General features: G+C 38.2%; 4 protein-coding genes across 6 annotated transcripts; 2 read left to right on the forward strand and 2 right to left on the reverse strand.

Annotated features, from left to right (window-relative positions):
• The first annotated feature begins 953 nt into the window (after nt 1-953).
• Nucleotides 954-6053, forward strand: LOC136245084 (dynactin subunit 5-like). Its single transcript, XM_066036590.1, has 6 exons — nt 954-1093; nt 1153-1221; nt 1269-1387; nt 4808-4919; nt 4970-5072; nt 5889-6053. Exons 1-6 carry the CDS (start codon nt 1046-1048, stop codon nt 5990-5992), a joined length of 555 nt encoding a protein of 184 aa, XP_065892662.1. The 5' UTR covers nt 954-1045; the 3' UTR covers nt 5993-6053.
• A 22-nt stretch (nt 6054-6075) lies between these two features.
• Nucleotides 6076-12686, reverse strand: LOC136245080 (septin-2-like). 2 transcript variants are annotated; one of them, XM_066036586.1, is made up of 12 exons: nt 12665-12686; nt 11831-11917; nt 11650-11773; nt 11462-11596; nt 10575-10692; nt 9372-9461; nt 8969-9065; nt 8867-8918; nt 8488-8574; nt 8338-8428; nt 6332-6419; nt 6076-6197 (listed from the first exon to the last, which is right to left on the reverse strand). In XM_066036586.1, the coding sequence occupies exons 3-11, from the start codon at nt 11763-11765 to the stop codon at nt 6336-6338; spliced, it is 870 nt and encodes a 289-aa protein (XP_065892658.1). In that variant the 5' UTR covers nt 11766-11773; nt 11831-11917; nt 12665-12686; the 3' UTR covers nt 6076-6197; nt 6332-6335. The 2 variants fall into 2 exon arrangements, with proteins under 2 accessions (XP_065892658.1, XP_065892657.1); XM_066036585.1 differs by lacking the exon at nt 12665-12686 and adding an exon at nt 12377-12623.
• On the forward strand, nt 12670-16051 carry LOC136245082 (mediator of RNA polymerase II transcription subunit 19-like). The gene is made up of 8 exons (XM_066036589.1): nt 12670-13014; nt 13272-13391; nt 13446-13479; nt 13806-13899; nt 14285-14549; nt 14724-14761; nt 14813-14914; nt 15795-16051. The coding sequence occupies exons 1-8, from the start codon at nt 12888-12890 to the stop codon at nt 15861-15863; spliced, it is 849 nt and encodes a 282-aa protein (XP_065892661.1). The 5' UTR covers nt 12670-12887; the 3' UTR covers nt 15864-16051.
• Nucleotides 15920-22131, reverse strand: LOC136245081 (uncharacterized RNA pseudouridine synthase ZMO0505-like). Of its 2 annotated transcripts, XM_066036587.1 has the most exons (8): nt 21822-22131; nt 19086-19130; nt 18343-18436; nt 17570-17599; nt 17000-17065; nt 16852-16945; nt 16755-16793; nt 15921-16498 (listed from the first exon to the last, which is right to left on the reverse strand). In XM_066036587.1, exons 1-8 carry the CDS (start codon nt 22105-22107, stop codon nt 16070-16072), a joined length of 1083 nt encoding a protein of 360 aa, XP_065892659.1. In that variant the 5' UTR covers nt 22108-22131; the 3' UTR covers nt 15921-16069. The 2 variants fall into 2 exon arrangements, with proteins under 2 accessions (XP_065892660.1, XP_065892659.1); XM_066036588.1 differs by lacking the exon at nt 19086-19130 and having other exon boundaries at nt 15920-16498.
• Nucleotides 22132-23011: the final 880 nt, after the last annotated feature.

Below are 23011 nucleotides of genomic sequence, written 5' to 3' on the forward strand. Positions count from 1 at the left end.
TTTTTTGGGCTTATCTTATCAACAAAAAAAAAATTAGTTTTGAAATATTTAGACCTCCATATAGTCTAATATAGGGTTTCCAAGTCAAAATAGGAAGGTGCTTCCTTTTGTTGTTTCTGGAGATTATCACACAGACTGACCTTTAAGATAAAGGAAACAAGTGCTAATTTATTATTAGATTGCTTGTAGCATTGGATATCAGCATAAGTTCAACACACAAAATATACAAAAAGTGGCCACGTGATCAAAAACACTATAATAGTTACATTGGACAGCTTTTTCAAAAATCTTGGCATATAGGGTGATCTAAGTCACAATCAGTGTATTTTTACCTTATAATATAGATTTCTACATCTTGTAGCACTATAGCACATCTTGTATAGCTGTAATGGGATTGTTGGCTACGTGACCACTTTTTGGGTATTTACAGTTAAAACTCACTGCACTGATATTGAAAGCAATACACAATTTAATAATATATTAGCACTTGTTCATTTTATCTTAAGGTCAGTCTGTGTGAAAATCATCAGAAAAAATGAAAAGAACTGAGGCATCATAGATATACTAACCCCAGGTACCTGGGGTTAGTATATCTATGGAGGCATCATCCTATTTTGCAGTGGAAATCATGGGCCTATATTAAGGGTTTTTTGGTCATGTGACCACTTTTTGGATGCTTACGTCCGTTAACAATATGCTGATACCCAATGCCGTAAACAATCTAACAAATTAGCATTTGTTTGCTTTATTTTAAAGGTAGCTAAATCTGTATGAAAATCTCCAGAAACAACAACTGAAAATAAAGCACCTTCCTATTTTTTGTGGAAACCCTAAGTCTAATACATTTTGGTAGTGTTCGCAAATCCGCGAAATTTTATTTTTACCAACATTGCTCAACCTCGAAATATTAGGCTAATCTGTAAATTAATTTCAATAAGCGCTCATTGTATGCGGGTTTACGCGCTAGATTATACATGAAGGGCATTATTTGAAATTACTTTTATCACTCGGTACCTCGCTCAGTACTCATTCATCATTTCATACTATGGATCAGCAAGACGTTACGTACGACAAGGCGGAGTACATAGAGACGGTAATATACATCCACATATTGTAATTACTTACTGCTTTACATATCTCGATTCTCTTTAGGCGTCTGGGAACAAAGTTAGTCGAAGTTGTGTGCTGTGTGGTAGCCAGAACATCGTACTAAACGGGAAGGTAAGCTACTCGCAGTTTCTAGTGACGTAGTAACAATGACGTAATAGACCATAGTCCAGTCAGGATGTATCATAAGAGGCGACCTAGCTAACATCAACGTAGGAAGACAGTGTTTGATTAGCAAAGGAACAGTCATCACCCCACCATTCAGGAAACTGCCACATGGGTAAGTCAGAGGGATAAATTTACCTGGGAACTGCTTCTTTGCAGTCTAGACCCTTTACCTCCACACAGTGCATTAGTCTTGTGTGGCCAGACCATACTCTCTGTAAAATAAGTGACATATGGAAATTTGGGTTGAGACTATGTAACAGTGCTTACAGTTTATGATCGATAAGTGTTATACACTGAGGGCTATACACTGAGGGAGGGAGATGACGTGAGATTCTCATGATACTTACAAATAATATTATGCACTAGTTACTACTGATTGGTTTGAGGTGTTGTCACTGCTCTACTTTACAGGGTAGATCTTTATATGTATAGTGCAATAAAAAAATTATAAATTAAGTAGTGTTTTATTGCTGAAACCCTACTAATTTTATTGCACTAGTTTGTTAAACACGTGTGACTGCTGTATTAGAGTATCTCAATCTCACCACTCAGCTATGCAGTAGCTAATGGGCATAGCACAATATCTTGTTTTCCTACAGAGCTAGATCAATTGTTGTGGCAACTGTTTTAAAAGCACAGCATAGCTGTACACTCCATTAAACACCTCAATTAGTTCCGTGGCGTCTAAATGTGCTCCTTCAAGGAAAGTGTTGATAGGGAAAATTAACATCTTGGGAATGGTTTCCATGAAGAAGATTGAAGATAAAAGGAATGGTAAAGTGCTGAAGGCAGACGTTCATCAGAACTACAAGAGGCACATCCCACCATTGAGTTTGTTGCTGTGCCGTAAAATGGTGGCTGTGCACTGCTGAGACAAAATTTAGAGTTTTGGCAATTTTAAAAAAAATTCATTATCCGGATGCCTGTGTTTTCTAATGTTGTAATTGATATTAAGACTATTCCATATAAGGTGATTTTCTCTGCATATGATATTTCCATGATGGTTTTTAGACACTGCTTTTTAGCAGCACGCATCATCTTAGGGATGAGCTTTGCTAAACAGTATGACAATACTGTTTGATATTGGTTGTGTGGTAAATTTACTGAACACTAAATCTTAACCTTTGTTGTTTACAACTTGCTTTTGTGTAAGAACAACTGAACTTTTATTTGCTTCATGTTATGTGCTGATCTATTGTTAAGTTCAATACTAAGGCTGACCACAAACCGCCTACACATTGCTTAATTATAACAGGGTATATAAAAATATTTTAGGGATGCAAGCAGTAAAAAGTATTGAAACAAGTGATGAATGATGATATTACAGCATAGCTCAGTGAGAATGGCATGTTATAACTATCAGCTTTGCACCTTCAGCGCTTATAAGCTCTTGTAACAATCAATGCCAAAGTAGGGATTTTCCCACCAAGCTATGCTGTAACACCATCATTCATTGCTTGTTTCACTTCTTTTCATCGCTTCGATCCCTACATCATTTAAAATATTTTTAAATATACTATTTTGTTTTTAAACCAGGCGCATGCCCACAGGCGTGCGCCTGGTTCGGCCGGCTGTGGGCATGCGCCTGGTTTACTGAAATTGTTTTCGTAAAAGTGTGTGTGTGTACCTATCTATGTTTGTCCATACACACCCACGTGAGCAAAATCGTTTAATAACAGTAAAAGCAGCTTTTACGTAAGAAGTAAAAGTGAAATGAAGTCTGTATTAAACTTCTGCACAGGTGAGCTTTGCTCTGAGGTGGTTTCTTTTCGGCGGACTGAAATACGGGTGTGGTGACTTTCCTCAGATTACCTTCCCCTTGAGGTTTTCAGGCATTTAGCAACTGAAAAACAACGGTGCAGGCCTCGTACACTACCAGGAATAGCCTATCGCTTCGAGTTGAAAGGGGGCGTATCTCTTATGTACGCGAACGAAAATGAAGAGCAGCTTTGAGGCTTTGTCGAGAGAATTTGTGGGAAAAAACACGTTAGACACACTAGACACACTATAAAACAGTTTAGAAGATAGTTTTGTGCGTAATATGTTGGTAAAAGCGGTTTGTGTAACAAACGCTTCCTTAGCAGTGCATAGCAACGTAATTGAACAAATTACGAATATTTCATGAATTACGAAATACGAGAATTAGCTAATAATATTATTGCACAATCCAAAACTACCCTATTGTAAAGTAGTAATGCATAGTTGGTTAATTCATAGTAGTATATACTGTCTATAGTTAATTCCAGATGAGTTAGCTAGCTGCATGGCGCCTGGTTTTTAGAAGTAGCACAACATCAACTTGTTTGTACAGCTATATGCGTGTGACTGTACTGGAGTGTTGTGAGTCAGCCTTTTCACCTACCAGGGAGTGTGTCATATTGTCATTGTGCGTACAGCTAGACTGGGGGTGTGTCATCGTGATCTTGTAAATGGATTCTTGTCTCAGCACTCAATCATTGTTAATCAACCAAGAATAGATGTGGTATTGAACCTATCATGAAGTTAGGTATCTACAGAGCGCAAGCGCTGTAGATAAGTGTGCAGCATCTCAAGGAAAGTGTTGATAGGGAAACTTAAAACACCTCAATATGGTTTCATTGCATGAAGAAGGATGAGACCAGCCTGATTGAAGATAAAAGAAAAGACAAGGCACAGAAGGAACACACTTGTTAGAACTCCAAAAGGCACATCCCACTGGTGAGTTTGTTATTGTAGCGTAAAATTATGGCTGGTCTAAAGCAGATAAAAATTCAAATTTTGATGATTTTTAAAAATTCTATATATCTGGCTGCTTGTAAGAGTTTTCTTGTTTTCTAATGTTATTCCTTAAAGGTGATTTTGTTGTGTAAAGTGTTTTTTAAAGGCAACATTTTAGGCAGTGCGCATTGGGGGGGGGGGGGGGGGGATCCCTACTACTGTACTGTTTGATGCACACATTGCTGGTATCACAACAATTGTGTTAGAGCCACCGCAAGAGTTGGGAGAAGTTCAGTGTTTCTGGTTGTTCTGGTATTGCAGGCAGAAGAACCAGAAAAAGATACAACACCACAGGCAGATGCCGGTAGTGTTCAACAAAAAGGAGCAAAATATGATGCCTATGTGTATATCAACCATCATCCTGTGTTCCTAAAATTCCTCTGTGTTGTAACAAATGGTTTGCTACCAGATTCATTTTCCTAGGTTCACTAAACTTAGTAAAATGTGAAAAATGACCTGTAGCAAATTGCTTTGTCCATCTCGATTAATGCCACAGGCCATGGAGGCTACTCTAACTCAGGCAACAATGCAGGTGGTTTGTGGCTATATGGAAATCAGCCTTAATGTGTTACAGAGTCTTGTGTCCAGATACTTGAGTCAGTTTATATTAGTTTGGAGCCCAACTATTTTGATATTCATTAGAACGTGTAGATCCAGACACTTAGTTAAGGTCCCAAAGTATCCCTTAGTACGGGATGCTTTGCTAATCAGAACACTATTAGCTAATCTCAAGTCCTCACATACAGACAGTACAACATGTATACTTCTCTTCTAGGGGTGCCTTCTACCCAATACATATCGGTGATCATATTATAGTGGAAGAGAACAGCATCATTAATGCACAGGCCATCGGATCGTATGTGCACATTGGGAAGAACTGTATCATAGTAAGATGTGTTGGGTGAGTATTAACTGTTTCATCTCTCAATCCTTCTAGTCTCGTTCATGTGTGCTGAAAGATTGTTGTAAGATTGAGGACAACACTGTACTAGCTCCAGAGACTGTAGTACCACCCTTCACCATATTCTCTGGATCTCCAGGTATTGGCCTGACCGTATGTGTATGTATCTGGTAGTACTGTGAAATCTTACTGTATAGACCGATTACCTGGCCAATTATCAGTTATTAATTATCAAATAACCAATCTCTAAGATTTTGGGTACTTCTAGTGTTTTAACATTGATATTACACTTATAGTAGAAAATGGGTATAACTGCTTGGTGGAGGCCACTATAAGGACAAACTGTTAAGAGTATGTAGCTCACATGCTAGGTGCAGTATAGAAGTTGTAGGAATGTCATTCTACAGTTATGATCTGCTCGGTAACCAGTTATGACATTCTGACAAGTTTCACAGCTCTATGTTGTGTGTAACTGTGCATAAAGTATTAGAATTCATCCAACACTTGTGTGTGTGCTATCCATCTTTCATTGGTGTAACTGATGATGACTAGCCCATCTGTACTTATACATGCTGTTATATCTGTTAATGTGATTTCTGTACAAAGTGACTCCCCAAATTATAACCTACTCACCTGGATGGACACCTCCCTTGATCAGCTTTTGGTTTGGACCATCCTTTGCTTGTGTGTATGCAGGTGTACACTTTCAGTGTTTTAGTTTTGAACTTATAGTGGCTTTATTTGTTGGGTTCATTGTGCATGATATAATAGGTGATTTTAATGATACCCTATCTAATCAATCAAGCTCGGTGCTTTTATGTAAACGACTTATTTCACTTAACTGCTTCACTATGTAGCTAGCTGCTTAATGTCACCTGTCAAACATACAGGTACCTGGTCCATACCATATTCCATGTTATAACAATGAAAGCTCATGTCCATGTTGTTGCTATAGGAACCATCACAGGGGAATTACCAGAGACAACACAAGACATCATGATAAATGCCACAAGAAACTTCTACAAACATTTTGTAGCAGTGAAAAGTACCAAGACTTGATGTTGTATATCATTGTGTATTTAGTTTTGTCAAATGAAATATCAAGAGAATTATTAAATTACCAAACCAACAATTATCCTTGGTTACCATGAAGACAATTAATTGTAAAATGACTACATCTAGGTTACATAATGAAATAATGTGCATTCCAAATACAAACAAGAAAACTGTCAGATGAAATGTGATGGTACTAAAATACATCTTCCTGTGAGGAAAACAAAACAGCACACATTGAAGAATTGCTTAACAAGAAAATTTACACAGCCTTATTAAATAATTGACACTAGATTTGAAAAAGCCTCTGTCCCTTCTCTCCAATATTTCATGTGGAGAGCTCACCTGATCACACTGTGTCACTCTGGCCCATTCCTTGCTGTCGTTGGAGCTGTGCCTGCAGGAATGCCATCTGTCTCCTCATCTCATCAAGCTGGAGTGGGTAATGACAACATGAGTGACCAGGATGATCGTATTGTAAGGTGAATGTCTTTAATGCATGACAAATTTGTTGTATCATTTCAAGGATTTACTCTTTCAGATGTTTGGGAACATAGTTTGCTCATGGCTAACCAGGGACTTGTTATATTGAGCAACACAGAGTGTTTAATTGTGGGTTTTGATTTACAGATTAGACTAAGGCTCAGTGTAGTTGCTAATTTTCAACTATACAGTTGATAGTTTAGTACTATTGTTTATTTTTTTCTCTTGAAAAACAAGTTGATGTGCTACTTCAAAAAACCAGGACCACATGCAGCAAACAAACCTAACTGGAATTAACTGAATTAATTAACAGTGTACTAAACTATTAATATTTATATTGGGTTTTCTTTGCTGCTACATACACAATTGAATCAAAGTAATTTGTATTTCATAACTGATGAAATATTTTGTAATTCTGTAATTACGTTGCTAAGGAGGCATACCTGGAACAAAACGCTTTAACCCACTAATAATGCACAGAGGTATCTTCTTAACTGTTTCATAGTTCGTCTATAACATTTTCTTACATAAATTCTCCAGGCAAATAGCCTCAAAGTTGCTCTTCATTTTTGTTTGCATATGTACGGGCACGCCCCCTTTTCAACTCGAAGGAATTTGTTATGCCCAGGAGGCCAGCTGTGTTGTTTTTCAGCTGTTTGACATCCTTAGAGCTATTTGGGTATGGCCTTTACCGCATCCTTATTAACTCATTTCACCAGTATTTCAAACTGGCATGTATTAACCATCAAAGCTTACCTGCCCAGAAGTTTACTACAGGCTCTATGTGGCCCTTATTTATCACATAAAGGCTGTTTTTAGCGAACAAATTTTTGCTCACGTGGGTGTGGAAAGACAAACAAATATACAAACATAAGCATAAAAACACTTCTCAGAAAACAATTTCAGTAAACCAGGCACGTGCCCACAAAAGGCCGGCTGTGGGCGCACGTCTGGTTTAATAACGACTTGTAAAATGCTGGGCATTTTACATAGTAACTGGTAATTTACTGCTGAGTCTCAATATTACTGAGAACTGTTACAGGTTTTTGCAGTTGAATTCGTCGCCTTTGTAATTGAATTCGTCCCATTTGCAATTGAATTCGTCGGTATTGCAATTGAATTCGTCGGTTTTGCAATTGAATTCGTCGGTTTTGCAGTTGAATTAGTTGGTTTTGCAATAGAATTCGTCGCGTTTGCATTACAATTCGTCATAAACAAAACGGCTCCAAGAAACCAACCCGTTCATTAAGAGATGAACTATTTATGCCTTGGAGAGTTACACTTGAGACACTAGAAGGTAATTGAAGCTGGTAGTACGCGAAGCTGATGGCTGTCTGACAAGTTAATTAGCTTGCTCGCAAGTGACCACACCCATCGCGAATGGCGTAGTAGAGTTTGGAATGTTGCTGGAGAGGCTGTAGAGGAAGAATTATTGCCTTATAAAGAGTTGTTTACTACTGTTGTACTTGAACAAGTTCTTGTAGCAGCTGCTACACCATGTTTTCGTGTTTGTTCCAGCTGCCATTCTTGTTACGGACGAATTTAACTGCAAAAGCGACGAATTCAATTGCAACGAATTCAATTGCAAACGGGACGAATTCAATTGCAAAAGCGACGAATTCAATTGCAAACGGGACGAATTCAATTGCAAACGGGACGAATTCAATTGCAAAAGCGACGAAACCAATTGCAAACGGGACGAATTCAATTGCAAAGTCGCCAAATTCAATGGCAAAAACCTGTAATATGGACCCCTTGGGACCAGCCAATATTGTCTGATTTCTCAGGTCAGTTTATATGCTAGGGACCTTTAGTGTCTGGGTGTACAGGACTATAAGTGCTACAATCACACATTACAACCCTCTCACCTCCTTTTCCTTCTTCCTCATTTCATCTTGTATTTGTTGTTGGCCGCCAGTCGGCGCTGGTCCCATGTCTACCTCTTCCACATGACCACCGCTGGTAACCATGGTGATAAACATAACAGGCCTTGCTTACCCCCTGAGGAAATTACTCACCCACCACCTCCCTGAAGAAGTTTCTTCTTACGGAAGTTCTCATAATGGACGTCTTGTGTGATGTCCTTTAGGTCCTGCATATGTGTACTGTGGAGGGAGGAGACGCAGCTAATCACATGACACATCCGGATCTCTCTACAATAAATACTTGGGAATCAAAATTTTAACTGGTTTTTAACTATCCTCTTTCAGAGGTACAAATAGGGTCACATCTTGAATGTTGGGACAATTACCTTGATCTTTGTTATGAATGTTTACTTTTCTACCAAGTTTGGAGAGTAAATTAAAAGAGGTTTCACTGATATTGTAATGCGCTCACACTTTGTGTTTTGTTATACCCATTTATCATATGTAGCATACCAAACAATTATACACTTACCGTACAATCATGTCCCTTAGCAATACAAAGTCACAATGGTCTTTGTTCTCCACTGTAAGCACCAAGCTAAACACATTGTCATAGCAACCATCATAACCACACCTTCAACAACACCCCAGGGGTAGATACGCCCACGCACTCTCTTGCCATTAACTTCCAACATCGTGTTGCTACCGACAACAGCCAGTGGTATGGCGTCCTGCAGTGAAACATGACTACTAAAATAATGTCAAAAAATATCTAGGCCTACTTGAAGCCTGGGTTGCTTATTTTATTTTAACACAATAATCCAACAATTTGTTTAGATATTTGTTAAGTACCCACAAGGCATTGGCTATATAAAGTATTTCAACCAATGATAGATAAATTTAAATGTCTACTCATCACACTCAACACAAGGTCAGCATTATAGTCATATCCATACAACATTGTGTACCCACAGGCATCCTGTGAAGGTTTTCTTTGCCACACATACAAACCGTCTGGCACACAATAGTCCGCTGACCTTCAACTGTTTCATTTCTGGACTATCATCTTCCTCATCCATCTCTCCAGTGTATACCTGTATCCTGTTCTCATGAAGGTCTTTTAGTACCTGATGATGATGTCATGAGAGGTAATAGAGGTGCCTCTAGAACAATACTATACAGTGGAGCATATCCGTTAACTTTTCAGAATCAGAATTTTTGTAACATTATCAAGACTGACGAACCCACACATACTGCATTAGAACAGAAGGAATGGCACCAGGTTCATTGTTTTCATCTGATCACATGCCCCCTCCCCCCAACTATCAATTACTGAAATAGCGAAGTGGCCATTACACTTCGTTTTCAGTTATGCTCTGCTCATTACACAGTGTTACACCATTACACAGTGTTACAAACAGAAAAGATTGAACTCTACATACTGCAGTATGGCAAAAGGAACCTATCAGGCTGAAGTGACGTCAATAGTGAAAACATTAATCCTGTACTCAGGCAGAAGAAATTCCACTCAATATTTTTTTTCTCAACTTTTGAATGCGTTTCTTGGCAGTATTGGTTATGTACGTATAACTAAGCCCAAAAGTGACCTGGTGTCATGAAGGCATTGTGAAGATATAGTTTTAGGGTGACATTTTTGGCTAGAAAAACCCAAACATTTATGATTCCTAATATACAGTAGTATGTTAACAGTATAACTTCACCAAAATCAGTTGGTTCCAAAGTGTCTGTTATATGGAGGTTAGACTGTATAAAGAGGTGGCAATAGTGTCACGACTACAAACTAACAATTATTGTGACTCAACCCTCATAAACAGTAGAAAACAAATAATCACCAGCTTGTAGACTACATTTCACATCAACAGGATATAATGGGATATACAGTATAGAACAGGTAACAGTGACACATAATGTCACAATGAGGCTAGCATGCACAGCAAGCAGCATGCACTAAACCAACAGGTAAAACACAATAGTGTGAGTCTTGCCTATAGATGTAGCAGATACATGGGGTGGTGAGATGGAACATTCTATTGTAATATCAAAGACCACACTAACCACACCAGCAGTGATTACTATCAGACTATAGTAGTGGTTAGGCCACAATTATGCAGTTCTCTCATAACAGCAGAACTATTGGGTATCAAGGTTTGCCTTTTAGTACATTGATTTAAGCTCACTTGTTTTTTTACGTAACTCTCATACATCTTATTATCACTTACTCTTTTCTTCAGTGTTTGCACTTCACTTGGGGTTAGTGTGTCAGCTTTGGCTATCACCGGGACAATGTTAACCAACTCATGTAGCTGCTTCATGAACTCGATATCAAGAGGCTTCAATCTGTGGAGATTAGCATACACAGTTTACTGCGTAATCCATCAAGAAGACAAGCATGTCATACAGACGGGAGACATGTATTAAAGAAACTGTAAACTTAGTAGATAATGTGTACAAGGTACCTGTGTTGCTTAGCTGCCCGTAACAATTTTTAACCCCCCAAAAATTTGCAAACTTTCTATATAGGGCACATAACACAAACAACCCTTGAAAATAAACCCTTCCCTTTCCTCCGTTCAGACAAAAATACTTACCACAGTATACACACTAGGATAATGAGGCAAGTCTGAGGCACTTCTGTCATGACATATAGCACATGAATACAGTAGGGGGATAAGGAAGGTGCACCCCCAATAATGCTGTAAGCAGCTATTACTTTTAAAGTCATAGGTTTTGATCATTGGGCATGAAAATGACATCAGTAATTTTGTATCCCATTGTGGAGTACTGGAGGATGTAAGCATACACATTTACCAGCTGTCATGATAGGCCAATGGAGCATTCTATTGGCATCTGGTAAAACAGCAGGTAACCCAAACTGAAAAGATTCTGAGAGCCACTTTACACAGCAAAATTTCTCAATCAATTATTCCATGGCAACATAAAAGTGTCTCCTGCAGTATTATTGTATTAACCTTTAACTGTTTGTATAGATTAATGTCCTGATTATCAAGGTGTCCTGGTCAATTTATGAACTAAGAGATACTTTCGGACCTTAACTAAGTGTCTGGATTATGTCCACATTAACAGGTCCCCCACAAACACAACATACCCATGGCCAGTCGGTGATATGAAGTAGAGACAACAATGAACACGATGATCTTCAATGTTACGCCTGTTCAATCCAGACTCATCCCTCAAGTAAGCATTGTACTGTTCATTGATGTAATCTATGATTGGCTTCCAACTGTTGTACACACAAGAGTAATACAAGACATACACACATACAGACAAACACACCATTGTTTATTATCTACAGCATCACCGAAGCCCGGAGTATCAACCACTGTCAATCTTAGCTTCACCCCTCTCTCCTCAATATCAACAGTGAACGTGTCAATGTTCACCGTCTGCATAATGCGATCTATTCATGGTAGCATGTACAACCTAATTTCAAGTTCTATGAACTAATAACAAGTACCTTTAGCTGAGGGGTAGTTTCGTTCTTCGTACAGATCATGTAGGAACAGTGTATTGACCAATGTGGACTTGCCAAGACCAGACTCCCCTATGGAATGACAGCACACCCACATGAAAAGGGATAAGAATCCAACTAGCTATATGGCTGCTCTATAATAAACAATACACAATCTATTCATTGTACATTCCATGGTGGTAAGCACGGTGAAGATGATCTCAGCTGGACTACAAATTTAATTGTGTATTTGCACACTTGGTACCAGGCTTCAGCTCGGGCTTCAGTAGTGTTCAAAACTATTCTATTCCAAGATCCTTTGCCTGGTCACTATAACCTGTTGTGTATTATATGGACTCTGTTGGGACTGTTAGTAATAGGCGAATAAACGACACAACTCTACAGTTACTGAGCGCTAAACTCTAGATTATTATTTTTAACTGGAGCGCCGCCATTTGTACAGCAATTATTAATACTAACATACCACAGTGTTGCGGTAGGCACATCCCCTACACAGCCTGCGCAGCACACAGCAATATTAAACAAACTCACCTACAACCATCAACGTAAATTCAAATCCTTTCTTCACTGATTTTCTATGGACAAGGAAGGGAAGATTATGGAAGCCCAGACCACTGGCAGATTCGTTCGACATCTTCACGTCTTCCACGACACGCTTCTGCACTGAACGAAATGTTTTCTTGGGCGCGGAATTGGCGTCCATACGGTCAATGTGATAACTGATCCGCGCCTACACCACAACAGGAGCTTAGGAATTATAGCGTATACTGGCGCCTCAGTTGATATGGAATATTTTAAGAGGTGCTTACACAATATCACCTTAAGACAATTTAAACGACCGTTCAAATCAGTACAATCATGTTTAATAATTGAGGTTTATACGCTAAGTATCGATCTTTGTTCAATAATTTAGTCGGAAAATGTTTCAAAATAAATTAGGCGCTTGTTAAAAGGAATTATCTGGTGAAACACCGAAGTAGTAGTCCGGCGTCGACCTTGGAAGAGAAGCGCGTGGCTGGACAATTTCGTCTGTTTTCGCACGATGTCAGCGGATCCTAGACAGTCGTCACATAAGAACGAGGGAGGCCAGAAGTCTTCTATGAAAGACAAGAAGTCCTTAGCAACCGGCACAATGAAACTCTACCTCGTAGGAGAAGAAAGAAAAACAGGTAAACTACATCTACTGTTTGTATATTCGTAACGCGGTGCTGGATGCCTTTATAAGACAGGTTTGGTTTATCTAAGTAATAAACAATCAATCCAGATTGTTATTGATTGTTTTTGTGTCCCTTGTCATTCCCTAATGTGCCTTTGTGGTTGCATGTCACCAAAAGTCTCACATGTCTTTTGTTGTACACAACACTTCATTTCATAAGCAACATATTATGATCAAAATTATGAGAGTGTTTATAATGTTGTGTTATAGCTGAGACTCAAGATGAGATAAAGGCTAAGACAGCATTTGAGAATTTAGAGCAGTCATTCAAGTTGCTTACTTCCCGTAAAATTAAAGACAAGTTGAGTGCGTTCTTGCCAGATATACCAGGTAGGGTGTCACCATGGTTACACATTTACAAAGTATTGTCATGGTAACCTACAGGTGATCTGGATGCTACCCCAGTATCAGACAGCACGTGAGTGGTGTGACGTGATGTTGTGGTAGTTGCTATGGAAATATATGTTTAGTTAGTGATTTGGCATTGCTTTTGTAATAAACTTGAAAGAATTTGATATTCATATTTTTAGAGGCAGGCTAAAAGACTCATTCATGATTCTAGGAACTTGTATAAATATTTGAAAATATAGTTGTAATGTGTTATGCACTAAAGTCTAAGTAGTTTTTATTTAAATTAAGGTCTTGTGTACATGTGTTTGTTTTATGACTGTTGGTACCTGGTAGCGTTGCTACAACCTTTTACCCTTTGAAAAATCTCTCAGTGATATGTTGATTGTTTGATAGGCTTAGAGCAGTTATTGATCGTCCACCAGTGGGAGGAGAACGAGAACTAGTACCTCTGTCTGAACTGCAGGGATTCAAGTTGCTACCTGGAGCGGTATATTTTGTGTTGTGTGTGTAGTTGTGTTGTGTGTGCATGAGTGTTATGGTCTCATACACTAGTAAGTGATTCAGTTGTGTGATCACACGTAGCATGATTTAGAGCACCTGCTTATATTTTTACATATAAACCATTCTCAATTATCCACATTGAGATGTGTATTAACTGTTACCTAGTCAGAGGTTGTATTATTTAAATTGTTATTTACTTCTGTCATCATCAGCCAATATGGTATTTAGTACATGTATGCACATGGACACTGGGTATAGCTGAAAATTGTTTTCAAATATTTTCACAATTGGGTACAAGTTGTGGTCAACTGTTATCAATCTTCTGGTTGATCAGTTGATAAACACTTAATAAGGTTTCATGTCACCTGTAGTTACCAGAGCCGTACAGGAGGAGTTTCCCTAAGGAGGCAATCAGGCATGAACGCAAGAAGAAACACAAACACAAAAAACTTGAGGTGAAGAAACATGAAGCAGCAGCGGCTGCTGCTGCAGCTGAGCAGCCACACCTCTCATCGTTGGAGAGCTCTACTGGAACAAGTGCTGATAGTCATATACCATCGGGTCACATGATCCCAGGAGTAGGGATAGGTCAGGTGATCACTACAGCTCAAACTTCAGGAATGAAGCCACTAGCTGGTATGTACCTGAGATTAAATAAAATATACGGTGTACAAAAATTAAAACACTTGTACATTCCAGTTCACATACGCACACGACACACATACAGGACACGACATATCACACACACACACGCATACACACACACACATACACACACACACACACACACTCATATGATGTACTCACCAGGTGCTGTTGATCCACTGAAAAAGAAGAGAAATAAAAAGGTTAGTTCACCTGATAATCCCCAATATTGATGCTGACATCACAACACACAGAGGAAACATGAGGCAACAGGAGAAGGTGATGGTCAGAATGGACAACAAATAAAGAAGAAGAAAAAGGACAAGAGCAAGAAGAAGGACAAAGAGAAGGATAAGGTAATCACTTCTTTAGCCTGTTTATTTGAACACAACTTAGTTGAGCTACAATCACCATATTATATTGTTTACAATTCCAGCACTACCAGAGGTCATGAGTATAAACTGTTTCAAGAATTGACACTTGCAAATATAGTTATTTTCCAACTACCATATCTACACGTAACAAATTGCCAGCTCTGGTTGTAACAGCAGAGACAATTGTCTCTTTTACTGATTAATTAGTCAACCATGTATACATTGCACATCAGTTTTAGCAATTATAATAAGTCTGCGACAACCTCTCTACAATGGTGTGTAAACTAATCGTGGCAAAGAGGCCAGGGTCACTTGGCAGGCCATTTTAATATAATCCAACAGCATACTTATTCCTATGTAAATACTCAAGCGCCAAACAATTTTTGAGTAAAAGTAAAAAATATTCAGAAGCATACAGTGGAACCTCAGTTATCCAGACCCACTTGTCTGGATTCTTGGTTAATCAAACTACGCACTATTGACTGTTATATTAGGGTAGTTGAAATTATTCTTAAATTTAAGGTTATTTATACAGTTTCAGAGATACGGACTTTTCAGACTTATGGACCACCCCTGGTCCCAAGGGGTTCGGATAACTGAGGTTCCACTGTAATTATTTCTCGTGTTGTTGGTTGAGGCAACCATGAAATATTCTAAACTGTTTCCCAATTTACAGTACTTTCCATAGACTGTACAACACACAGGGGCTTTGCTAAAGAGCAGTGCAGCACTGTTGTAGTTTGCTCAAAATTCAAGTAAAAAATTGACTTTGATGTCGGTAGCAGTGACAGTATAATTACCACTTTATTTTGCTGGGGGAAGCTCTGAACATACATGTTATACCTTGTGTATGTCTCTGTAGCATTTGACAGCTGATCAGGCATCGGTACAGATCACCAGCTCCTTTGTGCCAGGACATGCCCCCTTATGACATCTTCATGATGATCACATGATGCAATCACCAATGTACTCCTAATACATGTAATATACAATCGCTTGAATTTTTCTTTTGTATAAATCACCCTTATTTTTCAAGCACATATTTTCACAAAAACGTATAATATGTACGCATATATGTATATGTGGAGAAATTAGTTATTATTGAGGATTTTTAAGAAATGACATTCAATATGTACATTATGTCACTTTCCAGGTCTTCATTTCTAGTGAGTGTCCTTTAGGAAGTGAAATCTTCAGTCTTTGTAAGGAGTGTATGAAGTAGTTGGGCAGGGGTGCTGTGATGGTTAGAGCTCGGTTGTCTTTATACTTGGGGATAGTTAGTTGATAAGCATGTAGGTAAGTCACTTGTTTACACATGGCTCCATCAATCAGTTTCATTCTTCGTCTCAAGTGTGTATTGCTCTGTCGTCGCAGCACAGGTCCAGCAAACTTCTTGTCACCAATAATAGGTGTATTCAACCCATCAGCTAAATGTACCCTCAACTGATGTTGAAATCCTGTCATTGGGTGTAGTTGAAGTAGGCAACAGCGTACACCAGCTTGGCCCAGCACTTTGTAATCCGTCTGTGCTATTTGTAGAGTGTCTATGGTCCTGCCAAGAGTTTTCTGCAAGAGAACAGAATACAATTCATGCAAGTCTAGATGGTTTTGAAATAAGCTATTGTCAACAAGGAAGAGATCGGCATACAGTAACTTGAGTACAAACAAAGGCACCCACCCACAACAGTAACCTATTTTGCCTACATACTGTGTACTTATGTAACAAGCCACCTCCCCAAACCCTGCCCTGTTTTTCAGGGACATCTATTACTGGTACCTACTAAAGGACATCTGGTCCTTGTATCAGAAATATGAGACTCACTTCAGAATATACAATATCTGCATCTCTTACGAGGACTGCCTGTAAATGGGGAAAGCCATATCAATCATTTCACATCACTACCAACTTGTTGGCTTACACGATAAGTTCTCCTCTTTTGTCCGATATTTGCCATTGCTATTGGTAACCGGATCCTGCCCTGGGCCTTCAGTGGTATTCCAACACACAATGCCCTAACAATATAAGACAACACTGTGAAGTAGGACACACTAACTAAGCACCCTCACAAGTAGGTCTTCTGAATAATTCTTTCACTGAACAAATCCGCAAACCTCCGAGCTGAGTCAGTGTGCCTGTGTGACAAGCAATAGTGGATATCTCAACTGGTATAGCAGGGTTTGAAATAATGTTTTGGAAATGATCTGACAAATGCTGTTATGTGGTCACACATACTCAACACTACTGTACAAAAACTTTCTAAAAGTGTTCAGACATTAGCCAGAAATGGTTGCAGATGTCTGACCATAATTTCAAGCTCTGGTATAGTGCACGTGTAAATATAATGTTTTGGACCTAAAACTGATTGCTCTATGTCTCTTTTAAGCATACACAAAAAGTTTGTCAGTGTGTACGCGTGCGTGTGTGTCTGTCATGGACGGTTGATTGACTGTATCAGGAGAGTATAAATGTATCAGTCAGTTGATTAAGTAGAAAGTTCCGTTATATAAAACTAGATCTTAGAAGTTCCTTTGGGTTGATTGTACCTTGACTGCATAACCCCCATTGTGATATAAGTTAGAATTACACACATAAGCACAGCAAGGTGTATGTACAGAACAGCACAATGAAATTGTCACCTTGTCAACAGCAGAGCTCCTGACGTGATCCTAGATAATAATCAATAACAAACAGCAAAATAACATCAGGCAGTCGAAGACTCAAACTTTGACTGCAATAGACTAACTATGCAGTAGTAACTATGCAGTAGTAACTGTGCAGTAGTAACTATGCAGTATTAACTGTGCAGTAGTAACTGTGCAGTAGTAACTATGCAGTAGTAACTATGCAGTAGTAACTGTGCAGTAGTAACTGTGCAGTAGTAACTATGCAGTAGTAACTGTGCAGTAGTAACTATGCGGTAGTAACTATGCAGTAGTAACTGTGCAGTAGTAACTATGCGGTAGTAACTATGCAGTATTAACTGTGCAGTAGTAACTATGCAGTAGTAACTATGCAGTAGTAACTGTGCAGTAGTAACTATGCAGTAGTAACTATGCAGTAGTAACTATGCAGTAGTAACTGTGCAGTAGTAACTATGCAGTAGTAACTATGCAGTAGTAACTGTGCAGTAGTAACTATGCAGTAGTAACTATGCAGTAGTAACTGTGCAGTAGTAACTATGCAGTAGTAACTGTGCAGTAGTAACTGTGCAGTAGTAACTGTGCAGTAGTAACTGTGCAGTAGTAACTGTGCAGTAGTAACTGTGCAGTAGTAACTGTGCAGTAGTAACTATGCAGTAGTAGTAAAAGACTAAAGGAAACTATTCTACAATAAATAATTCAAAGGTCCAGTATATAAAAAAATACACTCATAGACTGCTGCAACAGCTAGTGGGTGTGGCTACACATACTTGTCTATCCGATGAGCTAAGTGTGGAGACTCCTTCAGTCCATAACTCCAGTTGACCATGTAATTGCTGAGATCATGTATTACCTCCGGACCACCTGAAGTAAGTAAGATAACACAATCAGAAACAGCTACAGTGACACTTTAAGCACCATTTAAATAAATTACAAGAAAGTCTTTTTTTATGTACACAGTAGTCTCAATACAAAACAGTAAAACATCGTCCTTTCTGTTTATGAACACATATGTGATCAGCATGATGAAGTTATATGAGCTAAAAGGTGGTTTGGTATTTTCACCCAAAATCCTAAGCAATTCTGCAAAACACAAAGTATATGTCCTTAAAGCTTATGTGAAGAGTGATCTGAAATTAAGTCTACATCAGTCTACCACACTGTTTGCTTATTTTCTATTGCAACTATTGAGGATCATGTGAGGATCATGTGAGGATCATGTGAGGATCATGTGAAACACCAAATAAAACAATGCAATTAAGGGCAATAATTTTAGGTGGCACTTAAACCATGTCCAACCTCCTCTGAGTGGAACCTCAACACAAGTTATTTTGACCATGGTTGTTCTATTAGAGTAGTGACTGTTGTAATGGAGTGTTGAAATACTGTGTTTTGTATGAAGCCAGGTTCCACTACATGTACCATACTAAAGACATACAGAATAAATTAAAAGAAAATGTTGCTAGCAAACATCTGGTGATCACAACATATTATTTGGTTACACAACACTCACCATGAACTGAATAGCCAGCAGGTTTATTGATCACTACAATATCATCTGTGAGGTACAGCATGGTGTTTTCAAAAATGATAAAGCAACATCATAATTGTTAAGCCTTTAAAGATTAGTCATTTACATGTCTTGGATTTTGCAGTTACTTTAAAAACAAAGGCTTTGTTGTACCTAGTGAATATATAGTGTGAACTATCAATTATCAGGCAATATGATTTTTGAACAGCTGCCAATCACTTTATGGAAATCCAACAGCTTAAATTGTTGTACCACAAAGTAGCCTACACTAAACAGCAATTATCCTCCAATAATCGGGTGTGTAGGCTTAATAGTGTGAGAGCTGCAGCCAACAGTATGCTTGCTATGATAAATGCAATGTTCGAACAAAACTATCCACTTTCAAACATCAACTTTTATACTAGAAAATAATGCCAAATATTTTTTTCAAATTTATAATGATATGATATATTTGTGGTTATTAGCTATCAATTACCAAATGTGGTTTCAATATCTTTAGCACAGACAGAGCACAAGCCTTACAATTTTTGGCGGTATTTTTGGATGTCTTCCGTTTTTAAAAAATTTAGCCATGTTCACTAGTAGATTCTTTGCTACTGCAAGAAATGCACCAGTGTTATTAATGTAGAAACTGGTAAATAAATAGCGTGCATGCAGAGATGGAGTAACGCGTTACATAATATATATTACAATTCACGATTCTGAGTAATATAACGCATTACTTTTGGAAATGCAGTAGTATAACTTAAAGTTACTTTTGGAAACTTAAATTCGTTACTAGTAACGAAAAGTAATATTATTACGTAACAAGTAGCTATAGAAGTGAAAAGCAATGAGTAACTTTACCGCGATGTAACAAATGATACTATGAGTAACGATGAACAAGTACCACATTATAAATGGATTTTACTGCCAATTATCCATTCTACTATTAATTAATCACCTTAATCCATTGACCTTTCATCTATAATGGTGCTCAAGTGTTGCATGTACACGTGACCGATGTGCATCACATGACTGCATGTGGTTTATATGTTAACTTTAACTTAGCTGTCTTAATATAAATTAATAACTTAGCTAATATTATTAAGTTAGTAACTTAATATGTACTTTTGTTCTAATTAATATATAACTGTAATATATTATACTAATAATACGTATTTTTTCTATCATGATTTGGTGTACAGGCTATTTTAGCCTCTTTGCCAAAAATAAATTATACCGATATAAAAGTATAATATTTAATATATTACTTTCATGAAGCAACTTCACCAACTCTGCTTGCATGTGTAAAACTGTACTGTTAAGCTAATACCAAGGATATCTCCCCACACTGTATCTTTAGCTCCTACAAGGGGATGCATGGAAAGTGAAGAAATGAAGTAACGAGAAGCAACCTCCTGACCATCCCTGTGTGTTAGTCTAGGTGGCCTACCACAAATACCATCATAAAAATTAAAGGTCTACCTTATATGGGTGCATAAAGTAGTGGAATTTTGACAATTTTGTGCACCCATATAAGGTAGAAAAGGAGAACCCCTCATTTTTTAGGATAGTTGTGGTGGGTGAACATATTTATTTATTTTTTATTAATGCTTTACAGCACAAGTGCTGAAGGTCTGTAGGACACCTGGTCCTACAGCCTGCTCAAAGACTAGCTACTTAAGGTGTGTTTGAAAAGTTGGAGAAAGGAGAAAAAATCCATGACTGGACCTAGGTAGCCTCGAACCTGCAGCCATCCGATTTAGAGATGGTCAGCAGGTTGCTTCTCGATACTTCATTTTTACACCTTTTTGCATCTCCTTCATCATGTGTAGGAGCTAAAAATGTAGTACACCAACAAAATATCCTTGATATCAATGTCACAGTACAGTTCTACACATGCAAGGTACTTACTAGCTCACAAGTTTCAGTGCTTTAGTGCTGGTGCATTTCTTGCAGAAGTATAAAAGCTACTGGTGGATTTCCATGAAGCTATTTCCATTTATCGGAGCAAGCATACTACTAGCTGCAGTTCTCACGCTATTAATCCTACATACCTGATTATTGGGGGATAATTGCTGCCTACTTTGTGGTACAACAACTTAAGCTGTTGGATTTCCATGAAGTGAGTGGCAGCTGCTTGAAAATCATATTTCCCAATAATTGTGATTGTAACAATGTTCACAAATTACATGGATATGATGTCAGAACTGGAAAAATTTTCCAAAAGAAAACTGTTAGTGGTAAATTTCATGATGTAAAGTTAACACTCAACACAAGGAAGGGTTTATAGCTGTATGCATTTAGTATATTGTCACAAGTTAACAAATTTATAATTTCGTTATTTTGAGGACAACTTGTATTGCTGCTTGCTTATTAGAAGTTTTGCAGTTGCTACTAAAAAGCCAAAAATTTACGTCCCACAAGAAATGTACATATATGGAGAAGGGTAGGGTGGGATGGAGTACTGTGTTATCAAAATATTTATATCCACAACTCACACCCTAACACAAAGGCTCATAGTTACATTTAATGCCAGTCATGTAGCAGCAGGTAAAGAGGCATCTTCACCTTAAGTTGTCCCCAGGATATCGTCACTGTTAGCTATTTGATACCAGGTGGTAATAGGAACCCCAGGAGTGTGCTATTAGAAATACGGCTTTTGCAAATCCCGATCTCTGCCAGTCCCGGGGTGTGACATACATATACATGTAGCTACATGTCTGTTATACATACCATCTTTATAGAGTACAAGTTCATCAGCAAGCTCCGGAGTAATATGCGGAGGAGGGTAGTAAACGGTCTGTGGCTTTGCTATGTTCAACACATCTTGCGATTGCTCAATCACGTGGTCCAGCTCCAATTTTGTTTGTCTCCTGCGGCCCGTTTTTTGAGATTTTTGCTTCACCTTCCCTCCTCTTCCCAATTTTGCTTTTCGCTTTGTTTGGTTAGCAGTACGCAGATATCGCAAGCTGACGACCCTTGGCTGGAAATGGAACGCTAGTCTTCCTGCACCAAACATTTAGAAGCCACGTGCATATTTTAGTTTTGGTGCGCTTTATTTAACAATGTATAATTAATTATTTATTGATCACTAGAGCAATGGAGATATGAAACAACCCGAATATCTGGTGAGTAAATAATCACATAATAAAGCATGCACGCAGTACCCCAGTATAGAATGGTGCTGAATGCTCTATTAGAGTATTTTATTGACTTAGGCTATACGTACGTATTTTGAAAAGTTGTAGCCGCATTTATTTTACAACAAATTGGGTCGGTCGGTAAAAGCAAAAAACAGCTAGCTAATTTCAGAAATGTTTTATCTTATACGTAAGACAAAATATTTTGTAGCTACTGCACTGTCTGCACAGACAAGTCAAATACTTTATAGTTACAAGCTACATAACTAGCTATTGTAAATGTACGTAGCTAGTAGCTAGCTACATACATATAGCCCAATGAGTCATGGACGACACTGAAGTATATAGACTAGCTATATGCTAGCCAAGAAGCATAGAGGCATGCTGGTTTTAAGGGAACTACATCCATATAGATAATGTTACCTTTTGAAATTTTACACACTGACTGTTCTATTAGAGTATCTCAATCATTTTGCACCAATTACAAATGAAATTCTAGGTGTCACGTGCTGTGATTTTTTTTCTTTTCTTAACTAAAATCTGTGCAAATTGGGTCAGTCGGGTCCGAGCAACAACTTGTCAAATAGATATGGCCTTAGCTAGGGTCCGCAATCCGAAAATTCAACTTTTACAAATCAATTGCCCTACCATTGTGGGATGTTCATTGTAGTATCCCATTGCTAGATCAACCATGAAACTGGAGGCATGATGTCTTCACAGAAATATCGATTTTAGTATTTTACGAGATACAAAATTTATTTTTTAATTTCGTGCTCCACACAA

Source organism: Dysidea avara, chromosome 15, assembly GCF_963678975.1.
Source record: "Dysidea avara chromosome 15, odDysAvar1.4, whole genome shotgun sequence".
In the NCBI taxonomy this organism is placed as follows: Eukaryota; Metazoa; Porifera; class Demospongiae; order Dictyoceratida; family Dysideidae; genus Dysidea; species Dysidea avara.

Coding starts and splice junctions, on each gene's coding strand:
- LOC136245080 (XM_066036585.1), bottom strand. CDS start 12,548: ATGGACGCCAATTCCGCGCCCAAGAAAACATTTCGTTCAGTGCAGAAG. Junction 9,462..10,574: donor TGCAAACACTGAAGAAAAGA/GTAAGTGATAAT, acceptor CATCATCATCAG/GTACTAAAAGACCTTCATGA. Junction 8,429..8,487: donor CTTCTTCAGGGAGGTGGTGG/GTGAGTAATTTC, acceptor CATGGTTACCAG/CGGTGGTCATGTGGAAGAGG.
- LOC136245081 (XM_066036587.1), bottom strand. CDS start 22,107: ATGTTTGGTGCAGGAAGACTAGCGTTCCATTTCCAGCCAAGGGTCGTC. Junction 19,131..21,821: donor ACTTGTACTCTATAAAGATG/GTATGTATAACA, acceptor TGTACCTCACAG/ATGATATTGTAGTGATCAAT. Junction 16,794..16,851: donor AAAAGAGGAGAACTTATCGT/GTAAGCCAACAA, acceptor CCCCATTTACAG/GCAGTCCTCGTAAGAGATGC.
- LOC136245084 (XM_066036590.1), top strand. CDS start 1,046: ATGGATCAGCAAGACGTTACGTACGACAAGGCGGAGTACATAGAGACG. Junction 1,094..1,152: donor AGGCGGAGTACATAGAGACG/GTAATATACATC, acceptor GATTCTCTTTAG/GCGTCTGGGAACAAAGTTAG. Junction 1,222..1,268: donor ACATCGTACTAAACGGGAAG/GTAAGCTACTCG, acceptor ATGACGTAATAG/ACCATAGTCCAGTCAGGATG.
- LOC136245082 (XM_066036589.1), top strand. CDS start 12,888: ATGTCAGCGGATCCTAGACAGTCGTCACATAAGAACGAGGGAGGCCAG. Junction 13,480..13,805: donor ACCCCAGTATCAGACAGCAC/GTGAGTGGTGTG, acceptor ATTGTTTGATAG/GCTTAGAGCAGTTATTGATC. Junction 14,762..14,812: donor AAAAGAAGAGAAATAAAAAG/GTTAGTTCACCT, acceptor CACAACACACAG/AGGAAACATGAGGCAACAGG.